This window comes from Gilbertella persicaria (assembly GCF_025201335.1).
Source record: "Gilbertella persicaria strain CBS 190.32 chromosome Unknown B0P05scaffold_39, whole genome shotgun sequence".
Classification (NCBI taxonomy): Eukaryota; Fungi; Mucoromycota; class Mucoromycetes; order Mucorales; family Choanephoraceae; genus Gilbertella; species Gilbertella persicaria.
Genome location: NW_026252000.1, coordinates 105,470 through 120,752, shown reverse-complemented (window position 1 = coordinate 120,752; position 15,283 = coordinate 105,470). Strand labels below are relative to the sequence as shown.

At 35.8% G+C, this 15,283-nt stretch overlaps 7 protein-coding genes across 7 annotated transcripts; 2 read left to right on the top strand and 5 right to left on the bottom strand.

The window, feature by feature from the left end:
• Positions 1-474: 474 nt before the first annotated feature.
• B0P05DRAFT_580919 (P-loop containing nucleoside triphosphate hydrolase protein) lies at positions 475-3,139 on the top strand (the record flags this gene model as incomplete). Its single annotated transcript, XM_051582054.1, has 9 exons — positions 475-568; positions 629-1,387; positions 1,435-1,662; positions 1,709-1,782; positions 1,845-2,067; positions 2,113-2,240; positions 2,290-2,441; positions 2,484-2,585; positions 2,638-3,139. The coding sequence occupies 9 exons, from the start codon at positions 475-477 to the stop codon at positions 3,137-3,139; spliced, it is 2,262 nt and encodes a 753-aa protein (XP_051431996.1).
• A 117-nt stretch (positions 3,140-3,256) lies between these two features.
• On the bottom strand, positions 3,257-4,599 carry B0P05DRAFT_554061 (uncharacterized protein). Its single transcript, XM_051579644.1, has 6 exons — positions 4,322-4,599; positions 4,193-4,277; positions 3,963-4,150; positions 3,812-3,915; positions 3,692-3,770; positions 3,257-3,642 (listed from the first exon to the last, which is right to left on the bottom strand). Exons 1-6 carry the CDS (start codon positions 4,329-4,331, stop codon positions 3,299-3,301), a joined length of 810 nt encoding a protein of 269 aa, XP_051431995.1. The 5' UTR covers positions 4,332-4,599; the 3' UTR covers positions 3,257-3,298.
• B0P05DRAFT_215063 (uncharacterized protein) lies at positions 4,458-5,762 on the bottom strand. The gene is made up of 4 exons (XM_051573247.1): positions 5,222-5,762; positions 5,124-5,165; positions 4,856-5,077; positions 4,458-4,805 (listed from the first exon to the last, which is right to left on the bottom strand). The coding sequence occupies exons 1-4, from the start codon at positions 5,604-5,606 to the stop codon at positions 4,711-4,713; spliced, it is 744 nt and encodes a 247-aa protein (XP_051431994.1). The 5' UTR covers positions 5,607-5,762; the 3' UTR covers positions 4,458-4,710.
• A 3,706-nt stretch (positions 5,763-9,468) lies between these two features.
• B0P05DRAFT_554053 (uncharacterized protein) lies at positions 9,469-10,665 on the bottom strand. The gene is made up of 3 exons (XM_051579643.1): positions 10,405-10,665; positions 10,137-10,360; positions 9,469-10,080 (listed from the first exon to the last, which is right to left on the bottom strand). Exons 1-3 carry the CDS (start codon positions 10,640-10,642, stop codon positions 9,529-9,531), a joined length of 1,014 nt encoding a protein of 337 aa, XP_051431993.1. The 5' UTR covers positions 10,643-10,665; the 3' UTR covers positions 9,469-9,528.
• Positions 10,666-11,126: 461 nt separating this feature from the next.
• Positions 11,127-12,242, top strand: B0P05DRAFT_580916 (uncharacterized protein; the record flags this gene model as incomplete). Its single annotated transcript, XM_051582053.1, has 7 exons — positions 11,127-11,195; positions 11,243-11,303; positions 11,565-11,626; positions 11,686-11,787; positions 11,841-11,986; positions 12,030-12,072; positions 12,123-12,242. The coding sequence occupies 7 exons, from the start codon at positions 11,127-11,129 to the stop codon at positions 12,240-12,242; spliced, it is 603 nt and encodes a 200-aa protein (XP_051431992.1).
• Positions 12,243-12,440: 198 nt separating this feature from the next.
• Positions 12,441-13,037, bottom strand: B0P05DRAFT_574003 (uncharacterized protein; the record flags this gene model as incomplete). Its single annotated transcript, XM_051581539.1, has 1 exon — positions 12,441-13,037. The coding sequence occupies one exon, from the start codon at positions 13,035-13,037 to the stop codon at positions 12,441-12,443; it is 597 nt and encodes a 198-aa protein (XP_051431991.1).
• A 49-nt stretch (positions 13,038-13,086) lies between these two features.
• On the bottom strand, positions 13,087-14,344 carry B0P05DRAFT_554047 (transcription factor PAP1-domain-containing protein). The gene is made up of 3 exons (XM_051579642.1): positions 14,322-14,344; positions 14,109-14,267; positions 13,087-14,063 (listed from the first exon to the last, which is right to left on the bottom strand). Exons 1-3 carry the CDS (start codon positions 14,337-14,339, stop codon positions 13,302-13,304), a joined length of 939 nt encoding a protein of 312 aa, XP_051431990.1. The 5' UTR covers positions 14,340-14,344; the 3' UTR covers positions 13,087-13,301.
• Positions 14,345-15,283: the final 939 nt, after the last annotated feature.

The following is a 15,283-nucleotide window of genomic DNA, read 5'->3' as shown; positions in this document are numbered from 1 at the left end:
ATCTACAAAGTTCATGTTGAGTTTGAATGAGAAAGAAGAAGAAAAAAAGAGAGAGAGAGAAAAGAAAAGAAAAGAAAAAGAAATAGGTACCATTTTTTAATAATCAGATTTTTACAATGGCCAATGAAAACCAAATTGCTTGCTCGAGTCACAGTTTTAAAAGTCCTTTTTAACAAATGGTCAGTTTATCTGCGTGATTGCTTACAGTCACACGAATGTATATAAACATTGATGGGTCTTTTTGTTTGTTTGAAAGGAAATATACCATCTTTGGTTTTTTATGAAAATGATGGTGATTGGTGACTCTTTATTGCCATGCGCAGTCTAGTTTAACAAAAAAAGAAAAAACGCGACAAATAAAGTCGCGTATCTTTTTCTCTTTTTTGTATATCAGCGCGCTCATTGAAAAATTCGTCTAAGGGACAACTTCTAGAACTACGCTTTTCTCTCTCTCTCTCTTTTCTTCACTTTCATATGCTTCTCAAGTCTAAACCTCCTACCCTTCCTACTCGCCGTTCTATTCGTGAAAAATCGTCTCGAGTTGTTGTTCAGAAATACATTGATATCAGTGACGAAGAAGAACTCTCTAGCGAAGAAGAACAAGACTTTCAACCTAAAAAATCCGCAGTGCCAAAGAAACGTACAATAGCACATACAGACAACGAGAGCGACTCTGACTTTAGCGATAAAGAAACGACTTATGATAAGCATATTCACAAAAAGCCTAGACCTGCTTTAAGGAATACTGCCAATGCACCTGCTAAAGCACTTGTTCCTTCTCGTCACAACAAAAACTTTGATGCATTGTCTATACTCCATAAGAAATTCAAAGTACCTACTATGATACCTAAAACAGATCAAAAGAATAAATCTGTTGTTGTAGAACAAGACAGCAACTTTGGAGAACGAAAAACACTAGGCATTCGACGAAGACCAGGTCATCTTATGAGAGCATTGTACGATCATACGGCTGAGGGTGCTATTGTGCTTTGGGATCCTGATCATCAACCTGTCAAAGAAGAATTAAAAATCACAACAGATCATCCCCCAGCCAAAAAGAAAGAAAAGTCTTTATCTGAAATCTTGGGTCTTAAAAAAGAAGAAAAGAAGTTGGTTCATGTTGTCGTTGATCCTACTCTAACCCGAGTGCTTCGCCCACATCAAGTAGAAGGTGTCAAATTTTTATATGAATGTACAACAGGACAAGTGCATCCTTCTGCCTTTGGATGTATTATGGCTGATGAAATGGGTCTGGGAAAGACACTGCAATGTATCACACTTGTCTGGACTTTACTTCAACAATCAGGCGAATTAGGTAAACCCACCATTCATAAAGCTATCATTACTTGTCCTTCTAGCCTTGTTAGAAACTGGGCAAATGAATTTGGTATGTAAAGTACTTTGGAGATCGCGCATACTCATCATTTCCATTAGTAAAATGGCTTGGTGAATCGCGTGTACAGCCCTTAGTCATGGACAAGGCCAATGCAAGTAGCAAGGAAAAAATTTCGGAAATCAAGCGATGGGGAGCAAAGCAAGGCAAGATGCCCAATCCAATTCTGATTATTTCTTATGAAAGCTTAAGAGCCTACAGCAAATACTTGAACAAATCACCCATTGGTCTTTTATTATGTGACGAAGGCCATCGTTTAAAGAACTCTGGCAAGTAGAAACACATATTGTATTATCATACTTACTTTCTATTTAGAATCAAAACTCTTTCAAGAACTCAACAGTCTTCCAGTCAACAGAAGAGTGATTCTCTCGGGTACCCCTATCCAAGTAAGTTTCCCTTTAATAGTCTATGCAAAACATATTCATCTTTTTTTAAAAAAAAAAATTAGAATGATCTTAGTGAATATTATTCTTTACTTGATTTCGCTAATCCTGGTTTACTTGGTACACCTAACGAATTTAGAAGAAATTATGAAAATCCTATCCTTAGAGGTAGAGATGCAGATGCATCAGAAAAGGAACGAGAAATCAGTGATGAAAAAGTAGCCGAGTTCTGGAAGATTGTATCCAAATTCACAATTCGTCGAACCAATGATATCCTTACTAAATACTGTAAGTTGACGATGGGTGTCTATATGTATTAATACGTTCCTTTAGTACCTGTTAAATACGAACATGTTGTGTTTTGTAAGTTATCTCCTTTGCAAGAAGCATTGTATAATGTCTTTTTGACTTCACCTTCTATCAAGACATTGTTACGTGGTGAAGGTAGTCAACCACTGAAGGTAACTTTGATTGTCTTTTGATGATATTCTTATTTTGTTTTATATGTAGGCTATTACTTTATTGAAAAAGCTTTGTAATCACCCTAAACTCTTGAATTTGCCCGAAGACCTTGACGGTTGTGAATCAATCTTGCCCTCAGATTACAATGCTCAAAACAAATTGGATGCTTCTTACTCTGGCAAATTTGTTGTTCTTGCTCGGTAAGTTGAAAACCAATTGACTATGCTTAACATAAACCCTAGTATGTTGGCCAAGATCAAAAAAGAAACAAAAGACAAGATTGTTTTAATCAGCAACTATACACAAACATTGGATCTATTTGAATCCTTTTGTAAGCAACAACAGTAGGTTATCCCTCCATAAAGCATCTATGTGCGTATTGACCTATGTCTCTAGATATGGTTTTGTTCGATTGGATGGATCCATGACAACACCAAAGAGACAAAAACTAGTTGATCGTTTCAATGATCCTGAAGGTGATGAATTTGTGTTCTTATTGAGTAGTAAAGCAGGTGGTTGTGGTCTTAACTTGATTGGTGCTAATCGCCTCGTCTTGTTTGACCCTGATTGGAATCCTGCTGCTGATCAACAAGCTTTAGCGCGTGTCTGGAGAGATGGGCAAAAGAAAGACTGCTATATCTATCGTTTCATTGCCTCGGGCACCATTGAAGAAAAGATATTTCAGCGTCAATCTCATAAACAATCCTTGTCTAACTGTGTTGTGGATGAAGCGACAGACATGGAAAGACATTTCTCTGTGGCAGACATGCGTCAATTGTTTGCTCTCCATACCAAGAGTGAATCAGAAACACACGATACATTCAAATGCAAGCGTTGTATTCAAGGTAAACAACATTCGCCTGCTGAATCCATGAATTATGGTGACTCAAGCACGTAAGTAATATACTATCATAAGATGGCATCTAACACATCTACCTAGTTGGAATCATTATGATAAAGACTTAATTCGCTTGCCAGATCCAATGCTGTTACCAGAAGCACGTAAAGGAATTGTGTCTTATGTATTTCAATATATTTCACATATCAAATAAAAGTATTAAAAGGGCCAAGTAGCCTCTGGCTCATTCTGATAGCGATCAAAATGATCTCTAAAATAAGTCCAGCTAGATACACTCTTGGCTTGAGGATCATATTCAGGTGCATGAGCATAATTTTGTAGGGAACAAATCTCTTTAGCCAAGAAAGGATACAAGTCTTCTGCTGTGGAACCTTGAGGCAACTTATAACCAGTACAATGATAGACTAAATAACCTTGTTTGCCGCCCATTTTCATGAACGGAGCAAATCTAGAGATACGTGACCAATTGACGTCGACACGGTCTAGTGTTTCTGCTTGGTCCAAATCCTCTGTTGTGCATTTAAATGTAAACAATTCGCCCGCTGAATCATGGTTTAGTTGTTGGATAGACACATTCTTGTTTGAATTTACCTTCATACATGCGATTAGCATCATAAACATCAAATTTATGGTCTTCGGTATAGAGTGGATTAGGATAAAAGAGAGGAATCTAGATAATTGTCGATAGATCATTTTCATGTATTCACTTACCTCGGATAAAATAGCCGATGTGCCACCAGATGGATTATGGCGCACTTCAAGTGGGATAGCAGCAGGCAAAGGCATTTGAACTGGATCGTTGGCAATATGTATCACTGTAGTTGACTATGGTTAGAGGTATCAAAGAGACATTGTGATTTACCTGGCAACTTCTTTTCGCCTGTCCATGGATTATCCCAAGTCTTTAGTTTCTCGCCTGTTTTAGGATCAAGATAATAAGTTAATTCTCGACCAGCAATCAACAGTTTATCGTTTTCTATTCTTGCTTTGGAAACGTTCATGCCAACACATTTGAAGATGGTCTTGGGTGCTTCTCCGGGTACAAATGCACTATGAAGCATGAACTGACTTGTTTACTACTTGTTTACTTACAGAACAGAACCTTCCCATTGAAAGAATGTGTCTGCAGTAGGATCATTTGCATATCTCACTCTAATAAGGTCTTTGGCAGTGTATTCTATAAATGAATTAAATATTGTTCCTTGACCATGTTACTTTTACTTTTTGTCATGATAAAAGGCGGGAAGAAATGGATATGTGCGCGTTTCTTTTTTATTGACGAAATTAAACTCCAGATATGTTATTCTTTTTTTTTTTTTGAATAAGCGTAAAAAGGAAGCTAACATTTTATGAAAAAGAAAAAAGATCATGTTCACTTTATAACGATAAACAAGTTCGTTTATCAAACAAAAGAAAAACCAATAACCAAATACATTACAGAATGAAAAGAAAAGAGAGATAAAGCTCATAGCAATTGTATTTTTGAAATCTATACATTTATGCAGAGTTAGAAATAAGAAAGATTTAGTTATTTGTTAAAGCGTTGTTCTTATCAGGCTTATTAAGCAAGTCATCTAAGTCATGATGATGTTCCACAGCAGAAAGAGTTACTAGATAGTCATTTGAGCACCTGTTTCTTTGTTGTTTTTATTACCTTCATTTTGCTCAGTTTGCTCATTTTGCTCATTTTGTTCACTGTGTGTATCTATACATATGTTAATACTATCTGGTTTATCTTTTTTTTTTTTTTTTTACCTTGATTTAATGCAAGTTGTCTAGCAAAATCTTCATCTGATCTCAATTGTTCTTTGGGTGTAGAGGTTGTATGTCTGGGTACATTTAACGTGGGATCACTTCCATACAAATCTACGTCATTGTTATCAGCAAGTCTTGTATTGTTCCTATTGGGTTCTCTAGGTTGCTCAGAAGTGCTTGCCATAAATTGATTGTAAAGATTCATGATCTTATTCTTTGCAGCTAATTTGTGTATTGAGTACATTTGCTAAGAAATAAGTCCCGTTACCTGTGCCCGCCTCAATGACCTTTTCTTTGATCATAGGTAGTTCTTCTATATATATATATATACTAGTGAGATATGCAAAATTTAGTCCTCACTCTTACCTTGAAAGTTGAATAAGGGTTCATTGTCTCTATTAACATTGTTGTTTTGAGGATAATGAGCATCTCCTTCACGAGCCAACTGTCTTGCATAGGCTTCGTCCTGTTGTAACTGGCTTGCGTTGTCTACTTGTCCTGGCTCTGGCTTGTAAGAGGGGTCCGACATACCAAGCAATACTTCAAAAGCACTATCCAAGTTGCCTCCTTGGCTATCTAGAATAGTTTGAATAATTTCAATATCCAAGTCTGGAAAGGCGTCTTTCAATGTCTTGAGAGGACCTGATAATTCAGGAGCAGATGCTGGTGCTTGTTCGTTGTGTGTGATTTCCTGTTGTTCCTGTGTAGACTGCATCAAGTCTTCAGTAGGTTTAGTTTGAGGTTCAGACATGGCGATTAGAGAAAAAGAGGTGCTTCTTTTATGTGCAATGTTCGTTTTCCTCAGAATTAAATTCCTTTTTGTCTCCGATCAATGCTCGCTTTTTATTGGTTCAATGTTCGTACTTGTATCATCTAGTGTTCGCTTTGCTATTGCCAAACGCTGCATGTACGTTTTCTAATAGACATACATAGATAGTCGTTGACCTTCTTAGTAGAATGACTAAAGATCTGTTTTAAGAATAAATAGCAGAACAAAAGATGAGCTTGTCCGTTTTGAAGTGCAGATATAGGTATACAAGATCAAAACATTTATTTCTTCTGCTTCTTGGTGGCACAGAACAGGATATAAGAATCGTCAGATAACCAATGTAAAGGTAGAGAGTAAACAGGGACCTTCCAAACTAGTCTAAATAGATACAATGGCAACTTCAAGAGCAATGTCACTTAAACATATTAAATGTGCAAGCACTTTAGGAAGGAGGGAAATTTGATCCTAATCCTTAAGGATCTTTACATTGGCAACAATCATCACTCTTTAAACCTTAGGAGAGGTAAATTCCATGATATTCGTATGTAAATTATGATCTTAATAATGCACTTCAATTTGTTCATAGTAAGTTTCACTTGTCTACCAAGATTTATTAAGTCAGATTCAACGTAAGAGTTTTGATCAGATTGCTTGAATTCAACAATTAACACAATACGCTTCATACTACCGAAAAGGCTGTAAACCTGGAGACCTGGTTATACGCTTCGGGGGTTGTCGCTTTCCATTTGGCTATTGACCTAATTCATGTTCAGTAAGGGATCAGAAGAAAAAGAAAGCAGACGACTGTAATGGTAAAAAATGATTATAGATATAGCCATCTTTGATGGTTTAGTCGCATGGGCTATAGATGAACAGCAGGAGAACGAACGCTAAATATGTATTTTCAAGACATGCTCTGATTCACAAGCATTATTTAACATTTTGGCCCATAAAGTCAAAGAGAAAAGCTAGCTGTGAGGAGATGATTTCTCTATGTTTACACACCAATCGTAGCTTTGAGTATCCCTTTTGGGATACTATGCTTCAAATGAAAGTGATAGTTTTAGAGTATTATTTGCAGCAATAGTGAAATACTTGCTGAAAGAAGAGACATTATTTCCATCAAATAGATAGATGTCATTCAAGACAAGAAGGCGTATATCCTATAGTTTGGTACGATTTACCATGGCCATCATTTGAAACTTCATGCTTTTTAATTTAAGACAAAGAAAGGCTCTCTAAGTATTTATCTATATAACCACTGCACCATTTTTCTTACACGCTTTCTATCGCCTTCTTAAGTGATAGTTTTAAGAAAGGACTTCATTCGCTGTATAAAACGACAAGTCATGCGTAAATGTATTGATTTTGAGTAGATAGCAAGTAACTGTGAGCATTTCATATAGAAAAAAAGTTTATATATAAAAGATACTTTATCAATTGACTACATTTGAAACAATAAACAGATTTATTATGCATATAAAGATATCATAAATCCTGTTGATGCACGTAACAATGCTCTGACTACCTACAACCAATTTTTGTTAACATCCATGGCACCCTTAGAGAAGATTTGTATCAAAAAAAGTGGCTTGTAAAATTTGACCATTTTTACATCGGATCCAAAGGGAACTAGACATGAAAAAAGCTCGATTTGACAACCCCTTGAGCCTCTTTTTGATGCTACAAGACAAGAAATAGAGCGATTGACAAGCTTAGATACTCAAAATGTGTGTCAAAAGCTTTAGTTTCTCGCAAGTGTGTTTGCTTGACAGTTGTGCTATGAAAATGACATGATAGGAATGAAAAAACTCTGAAATATTTGTGTATATTTTATCAAAACTTTAGCAGCAATTCTACTGTTTTTATTACATTAATGAATGAAGAAAGCAATAATCTGCAACTTTTGTTGCTTCACCAAAGCCAAATAACTACGTCTTTATGCATTTCTCAGAAAAGGCTACACTTTTTTTTAAAGATTTTATTTGCCGCACGTATTAGTGCTCTTGGGAGGGACCCACTAAAAGAGGTGCTCGACAGTTATTTATTGTAAGAAAATATAAAGAAAAACAAAATTGGTACGATAGTACGAAAGTAGAAGAATATGAAAAGGAAAGAAGAGTAGCTATTGCGAGAAAAGACCTCTTAAGATGAAAGGTCATTTTCAGCAGCTATACGCTTAATTTGATAGTGAGTGCTGTGAAGAACAGAGAGATAATGGAATGATTGGTTCTGCATGGTATGGGCCCAATGGGCCTTCCAGTTCTCAGAGAGACCGAAAAGCTATACTTTCGATGCAACAGGATGAAGAATTGGGATTTCTTTTATTTCAATCTCCACCTACAGTTCTGCATATCCCATGTTCATTTAACCCACGTTTACATCACAAAACGTCTGTATTCCTTCCCTTACATGTTCTTTGGCGCTCATAATAGTATATTGTACCTTTTAGAAGTCCTCTACCAATAGATATTATAGGACATCTAGAGCGAAAACGCTCGAAACACAGCTTAAATATGCCAATCTTTGATGGGACATTGCTCGACAACCCATTTTTTTTTTTTTTTTTTTTTTTTTTTTTTTTTGCTTAAAGCATGTTCTCTTAAGCCAAGGAATCAAATCACATGATTGATTTGACTGTTTTGTAAAATATATTTTTTCATCCAGACTGACCCTGATGTAGGTTTGATCCAACCAAAATGAGATGAGATCGCATCTAGATACTTATGACAGAAAGAAAGCGAGTTTACTAAGTCGAATAAGGCGATCCAACCTGAACATTGCCTTCAAAGTTCGTTGTACGCTATAACTAATAAGAAGATGGCCTTTTTATCACATTTCATTTACTAAATGAGTACTTTCCTAAGCGCCATTTGATTTGCATAGCATAAGCAAGCAAATTACACTGTAACGCTTGGCGCCTCTGAGATCAAAAAGAACAGTTCTGGATATGCTTGTAGAAACAGCCATTTATTCTCATTTTTTAAAAGAACCAAGCTAGCATTGACATGTAAGATACGTTTTTTAAGGTTAGCAATCACCAAGAAGCATACTGAAATTAGTTAAACTTGAAAATATTGTCAAGCCTATTTTGCCTTATGATACCCTTACGATTTGGCATCAAAAATAGAAAATCATTTATAGCTCATCACGCAAGTAACTTTTTCTATGACAACCTATGGTAAAAATAGATTATCTAACATATGTAAGCACATTCCAAATGCTATATCAAAAATAATTCTACAAAAAGTGCACATGACGCGCGTAAAGTAATATGAGCTATTTTGCGCTTTAGATCACAAATCATCATAGTTAATAGCGCATTTATGGGCTCTAAGCACAAAAATGAACTACTTTACTTAAGGTACCAAGTTAATTTGGCCTCATCTTACTATATTTCTAGACCATTTCTTGTTTTTTGACCCAAATGCAGCCCTAGAGAGACTTGAAACCCCTTCAGAATCAAAAAATGCTATAAAAGTAATTTCTAGATAGCCAATGTATTGTAGATATGTGACAAGATTGTCATACTCAAGGACTAAAATTAGAGTCTTTTTGGCTGTAAAAAAGCGGAATTTTTTTTTATTCGATAAGAGCTGAAAATTAAAAACAAACAGCCATCCAAAGAGACACACAAACATTAAGGGACTCAAGTTAACGGCTCTAATGTATTTTAACGGTGTCTGAAGCCCATTAAGCAGAATAAGAGCATGGCATTATAAGCACTTTAAAATATGTAATATCAAGGTACTCAAAAGGAACATATCCTGCTGAATGACAGTATCTTTGATCCAAATTCATGTTACATATAATCCCACACTACACGAGATTTGTAAATTATCTATTTTGAGTAAAATTATCCGCTTTCTTGGCTGGAGTTATTTTTAGTATGTTTATTATTATTTTACCAAGTAGCCTGGTTATCATGGCTATTACGATGGTTAAACAACCATTCTAAATCTTCTTTGGTATCAGTATGAGTAGTACTAGCTTCAGAATCAGCAGCAGAAGTTGGAAGTTGAATAATTTTGTTGGAAACAAGCTTGAAGAAGGCATCCCATTGTTCAGCTGTAGTAAGACTAGAGGCAAGAGTATTCAGTTCAGAGATTTGTTCGGAAGCAGAAGGGTAATCGGAGGTCAATTGTGTAGTGAAGGATTCCCATTGACTTTTGAGTTCATCAACAGAATCTGTGCTGCTTCTAAGACTTTCGATTTCAGAGGCAATGTCAGTATTAGGATCAGAAGAAGACTCATCATCTTCTGTTTGCTGTTGATCATTAGTGTCAGCATTTCTATGAGAAGTAAGGAATTCCAATTCGTGATAAACACTGTTTTCATGAGTGTTACTGATAGAGGAACTAGAAGTAGAGTTGTCAATGTAGTTGTTATCATTAGTGTAATCACCATCAACCACACGAAGACAACCGTAACCTGATCTTCCGGTATTACAGTCTTCCTAAATATGGATGTTAGTTATTTTTAAATCTGAGTTTGATGATTTTTTAGACTTACCTTTTCTTGGCAACAACGAATACAGAATCTTTGAATATCAGGTTCAATCAAGTTGACAAAATAGTTGTAGCCCAAACATTGAGCAGATACAGGCTTGCCATTATCATGGTTATCGTATTGTCCACCACCGTCAGTTTCGCCCAAGTCATATTTTGTACGATCAAAGAAGCCTGTGATTTGAACATAATTGCTCTGTTTCAAATAATGGGCAGTAGTAATAAAACCTGTGTTTACGTCAGTTATCATGTTGCAAATACTATAGCTTTACCTTCAGGGAATTGAGTAGCGTTCTTGACAAGGCTAGTGTTGGAACAGAAAGGAATACCATTGTTTTCATTGATAGCAACCTCGAGTCCAGGTTGAGGAGGAAGGAAAATACAGAAATCTTGTTGACTCTCGATAGTGGTTAAAGGATAATAGTCATTTGAGGTAATAACATCTGCTTGAACAAACGAAGAGGCAATAGCAAGAGCGCTTGCCATGAAGAGGCTAATAGAAAGTTGCATTTTAAAACGAATGGAAAGAGTAAAGAAAAGTAAGTTATATTTTTTTTTTTTTTTTTTTTTTGCTTTTTTAAGGTCTAGTAATTAAATACAAGTTACACAAACTATTAGAGGATTGAAAATAGCAACAAAAACGAGGTAGGACTGCACTCCGAATTGCTTAATGCAGAAAACAAGCCCAACAGAGCATTTTTATTTTTGAGCCACCCAACTGGCTTCTATTTTTGGTCTCTCTTTTTCGGATAGTTTTTCTTTTGTAAGAGAAATGACAAAGATAGTAGACAAAGCAATATGGAGCATTGGACCTGTATTTATAGCCATTGCTGTCTTACTACTTGATATGTGTGTACTTGCATTCTATCTTGTCGTGTTCCCATATCACCACGCTTCTGCTTGGACAAATGGTTCCTTAGCAAGTCAAATATATACTTTGCTTACTCTTCTCTTTACTCTCTATGTTGTATACTGTATTCACTTCCATTATTATATGGCTATTAAAACATCACCTGGAGACATGGAAGAATATAGAAAGACAGACAATCAAGATGCTGTAGAGGTAATCAGCCCTTGTTTAAAGTTTAGTCCTAATCTACTCAATCTTAGAACACTTCTATGAGAACAATGTTACTTGAGATGGAGGAACAATCACAGTTTCCAAAGACGTGTAAAAAATGCAAGTATGCAAGCACTTTTATAAGTCTTACTCATTATCCTGTATAGGTCATTTGCCTAAGCCTGAAAGAGCACACCATTGCAGTGTTTGTAACACTTGCATCTTAAGATTTGATCATCACTGTAAAGTACCATGTTTGCCTTGTAGCTTATTAATCATTCTATGTTTTAGGTCCTTGGATTCACAATTGCGTTGGTCATTTCAATCATCGTTATTTTGTACTTTTCATGACGTATCTTGTATTTGCTGCAGCGTATTATGTTGCTTTTGCTTGGAGACCATTTATGATCTGCTTAGATTTTACGCAGTTAGATGTAAGGATGGCTTTAACTTCTTCCTCCCCCCTCCTCCCTTCACATATTGACTGTTTTAGTGGCCCTATTATTTCCCTCGACCTTTATTGGCATTTTCTTTTATTCTTGCCATTTGTATGGGATTAGCTATTGGTGCATTGTGTTTATGGCATTACTATCTTGTAAGATATATGCACATAATAGAACTTCAACTTAACATTAGATTGTTCTATAGATTTTAACAGCCCAAACAACTGTAGAGTTCTATAATAACTATTATGACAAAAGTGTCTGCAAATCTCAGGGTGAAGTCTTTGTTAACATGTACAATTTCGGTCCTGTTGAAAACTTTAAGCGTTTCTTTAATATTGGTGATCAATAGTAGGTCTTCAAGTAACATTTTCGTGTACTCATACCATGTTAGTTCTTGGTACACTTTCTTTTGCCCTATACCTATACCACCTAGAGTAAGATATTGATATGTTGACAAATGCATGTGAAAACTAACCATATGTAGGGAAGTGGACGTGTATTTGAAAAATGTCAAGAATTTTACTTGTTACCTGAATCAAGACAAAGGGCTCATGTAGTATATCAACAAGAAAGTCAAGAGATTGAAGATCTTAAAGATGCTTAATATTGTAAAATCAACCTGTTTATATAATATGCTTTCTCTCTTTTTCTTTTGTAACGTATAACTTATGCACTATCAAATGTAAATGAAATCCGAGAAAAGCCTTTGTTTACATGTAAGGAGAAGGAGAAAGAGCAAGATTTGATCTATACGTATGCAAATATATGTATCTATAAATAAAACAAATGTATATGTATGGTATTATTTTGCAACAAGTTTACGTAAAGAAATGACAAGCCAGCTATTACTAAAAATCTTCTTCTTTGTTATTGGAGTGGGAGGAGGAGGAGGAGGAACAGAAGTATCAATGGCGGTCTTTTTTCGCTTATTGTTCTCGGAAGAAGTGTGTTGAGATGGTGTTGATTTTGGGCGCTGCTTTCGTTTGGGTTGCTTAGACTGTAAAAGCCGATGTCGGCGACGTTCTGCTTTTGGATCTGCTATAATCAGACTAGACATTCGGGGAAACTCTGAACTTGAAAGAGGCTTATTGTCTCTTTCGTCGTACGAAATAGTGATTGAACTTGAAAGACGGCTCATTGTTCGCTTTGGTCGCTCCACATTGCTGATAGAAGAGGTAGTCATCAACATAGGAGAAGAATGGTTACAATAGCCCTTTTTATAGGCCAAGAGAGCAAGTGGGATATGATCATCTTCTACAATCGTACTTGAATGTTTCTTTTTGTTGGAGTGGGATGCAACATCTTGAGCAAAAGATACTTTTTTTGTAGGCACGGCATCATTATGGTAGCTGTGTGATTTTGTTAGAGTACGGTGCTTATTGTTCTTTTCGTCCATCATAATAAAAAGAAAAAATGAATGATTAAACAAAAGAGAGACAAGACATTCTTTTTTAAAATCTGCTTATGACTATAATTGTAAAGAGTCAGTTGATTGCCATTTTCAAGCTGCGTGCATGTCAACAGACAAAGGATTTCATTGGCTAATATTAAAGAGAGGGAAAGCATATTTATTTTTGTGTGTGTGTGTGTGCATAAGTTGAAAAAAGAAAAGAGAAAGGTATAGTTTAACAAGCATAAAAAGATGAACATAATTAATATTAAATCATGCCATTCTTTTGGCATCCATTCTACGCAACACTTCTTGTAATTCAGACTCTGGGATCACAGGGCCAGAACCAGAGCACTTAGCCTTCTTTTTCAGTTCTTCACATAGTTTATCTACATCGAATTCATCGAAATTAGGATGTTGGGATAGCCGTTCCCAGATTTGAGAGTAAGGAATCATTTTTAAGCCAGAGTGAACAATGGGGTCTACAGCATGGTCAAATCGCTTGGTTTCTCTTTCAGCAAAACTGACTTCTTCTTCGTCTTCAATGGTATGATCATCATCTGTAGTATCAATGCTACTGGATTGATGTTTTGATGGACTACTGTAACGATGAAGGGAGTCAAACAATGGGTCATACACAGAGCGTCGTTCAGTAGATGATGTCAAGGCAGAACTAGTGGAATAATAATCTTGATCAGGAGAAGGTTTTCTATCTAATATTGAGGGAGGAGGAGAATCGCGTCTAATGATTGGCTTTGATGAGGGAACGTCAAGACCAGCTTCACGTAACTTGCTTAGGGAAACATCAAAAGCAATGGCAGCACCTTTTAGTGTATATATTTCAGCTTCCATTTTCTTGACAAGCGCCTTGAGTGATTCATTTTCTTGTGTTACGCGAGCCATATTTTCATGGTGCTTCTTGTCCATATCACGAATTTTGAGTTGGAGTTCCTTTACATATCGCTCTTTGCGCTCTCGAAAGGCTCTTTGGGCAGCTCGATTTTGCTCCTTACGTCTTTGTTTTTGATCTCCTCCCTATGAGAAATTTAAGTCGATGTTTTTTAAGAATGTGTTGCTTACTTGGAGACCAGAAGATTCTAATAGTGTATCATTACGTCTGTTTGTCATACTCGCGCCTTCTATAGAAGTTGTTAGATAAAGACATGTTTTCTTTGCTTTTTTTTTTTTTACCTGGACTTTCACTTTCACTGGGTTCATTGTTGTGATATTCATCCATATCTATTTAAAAGAACGATAATAAATACAAGAGAAAACAAGTTTAGATAAACTTACGAAAAATCTTGTTTGCATGAGCACTGATGTCAAAGTCATGAAAATCAGAATTCCATTTTCTTTTCTCAGACTCGTCATTCCATTGTTGTTGTTGTTGGGAAAGTAACATGGTATTGTTAGGAGGTTCAACTACTTGTGTAGGTTGAAAATTATGCCAATAATTAGGGTCGTTTTCAGTCATTATTTTGGAAGGAGTTGAAGGAAACTTGGCAGTATCAAAAAGTAGAAAAGAAAAGAAAGAAGAGTTTTGCATTTTTTTTTTAATTCCAAATTTTTTTCTCTCGTTCTGTCCCCCTTCTTAAGCTTTTTTTTGAATGTTGCACCAACTCCGAATAAAAAAAGGCAGCAGAAATATGCTGTCTTGGTAAGTCATTACAAAACACTAAGCCCCGTAGATCTCAGGTCATGTCTATATAAAAAAATGGGACTTTATAATAGACTAACCTTGTAATCAATCGAAAAGAAAATTTTTTTCCTTTTTATTGTTATGGTGAAAATCTTTAATCCTGGGTAAAAAAAACATACCTTTCTTACACGGAACATACCAACTTTTATCGTTTATGTTCAGACAATGGATTCAAACACACACGTACACACGAACACACACATGCATTGAGCTGCTACAATGTCTTATTTAATCCAAAATAAAATAAAAAGAGCGGGAGACAGTACAACATTTTGCCATGAAGAATTCTGTATCACAAACAATTGCTAATCATGGAAATACACAATCGGTGAACCCTCTTTAGTAAGTCCACATTTGGTAAATATGTTTCCAACCGTCCGCTCTTTTTTTCTTTTTGTCATGAATCAGGATTTGTTATCCCGAGAGAAACAAAAGAAACCACTCAAAAAAATGCTGAACCTATTTGTCATCCGAAAAAGCAGTGGGATTTAGTGATTTTAACAAGTAAAATAAGCCTGCATAAGAAGTTTATTTGAAAAAACGATGCTTATCAAAT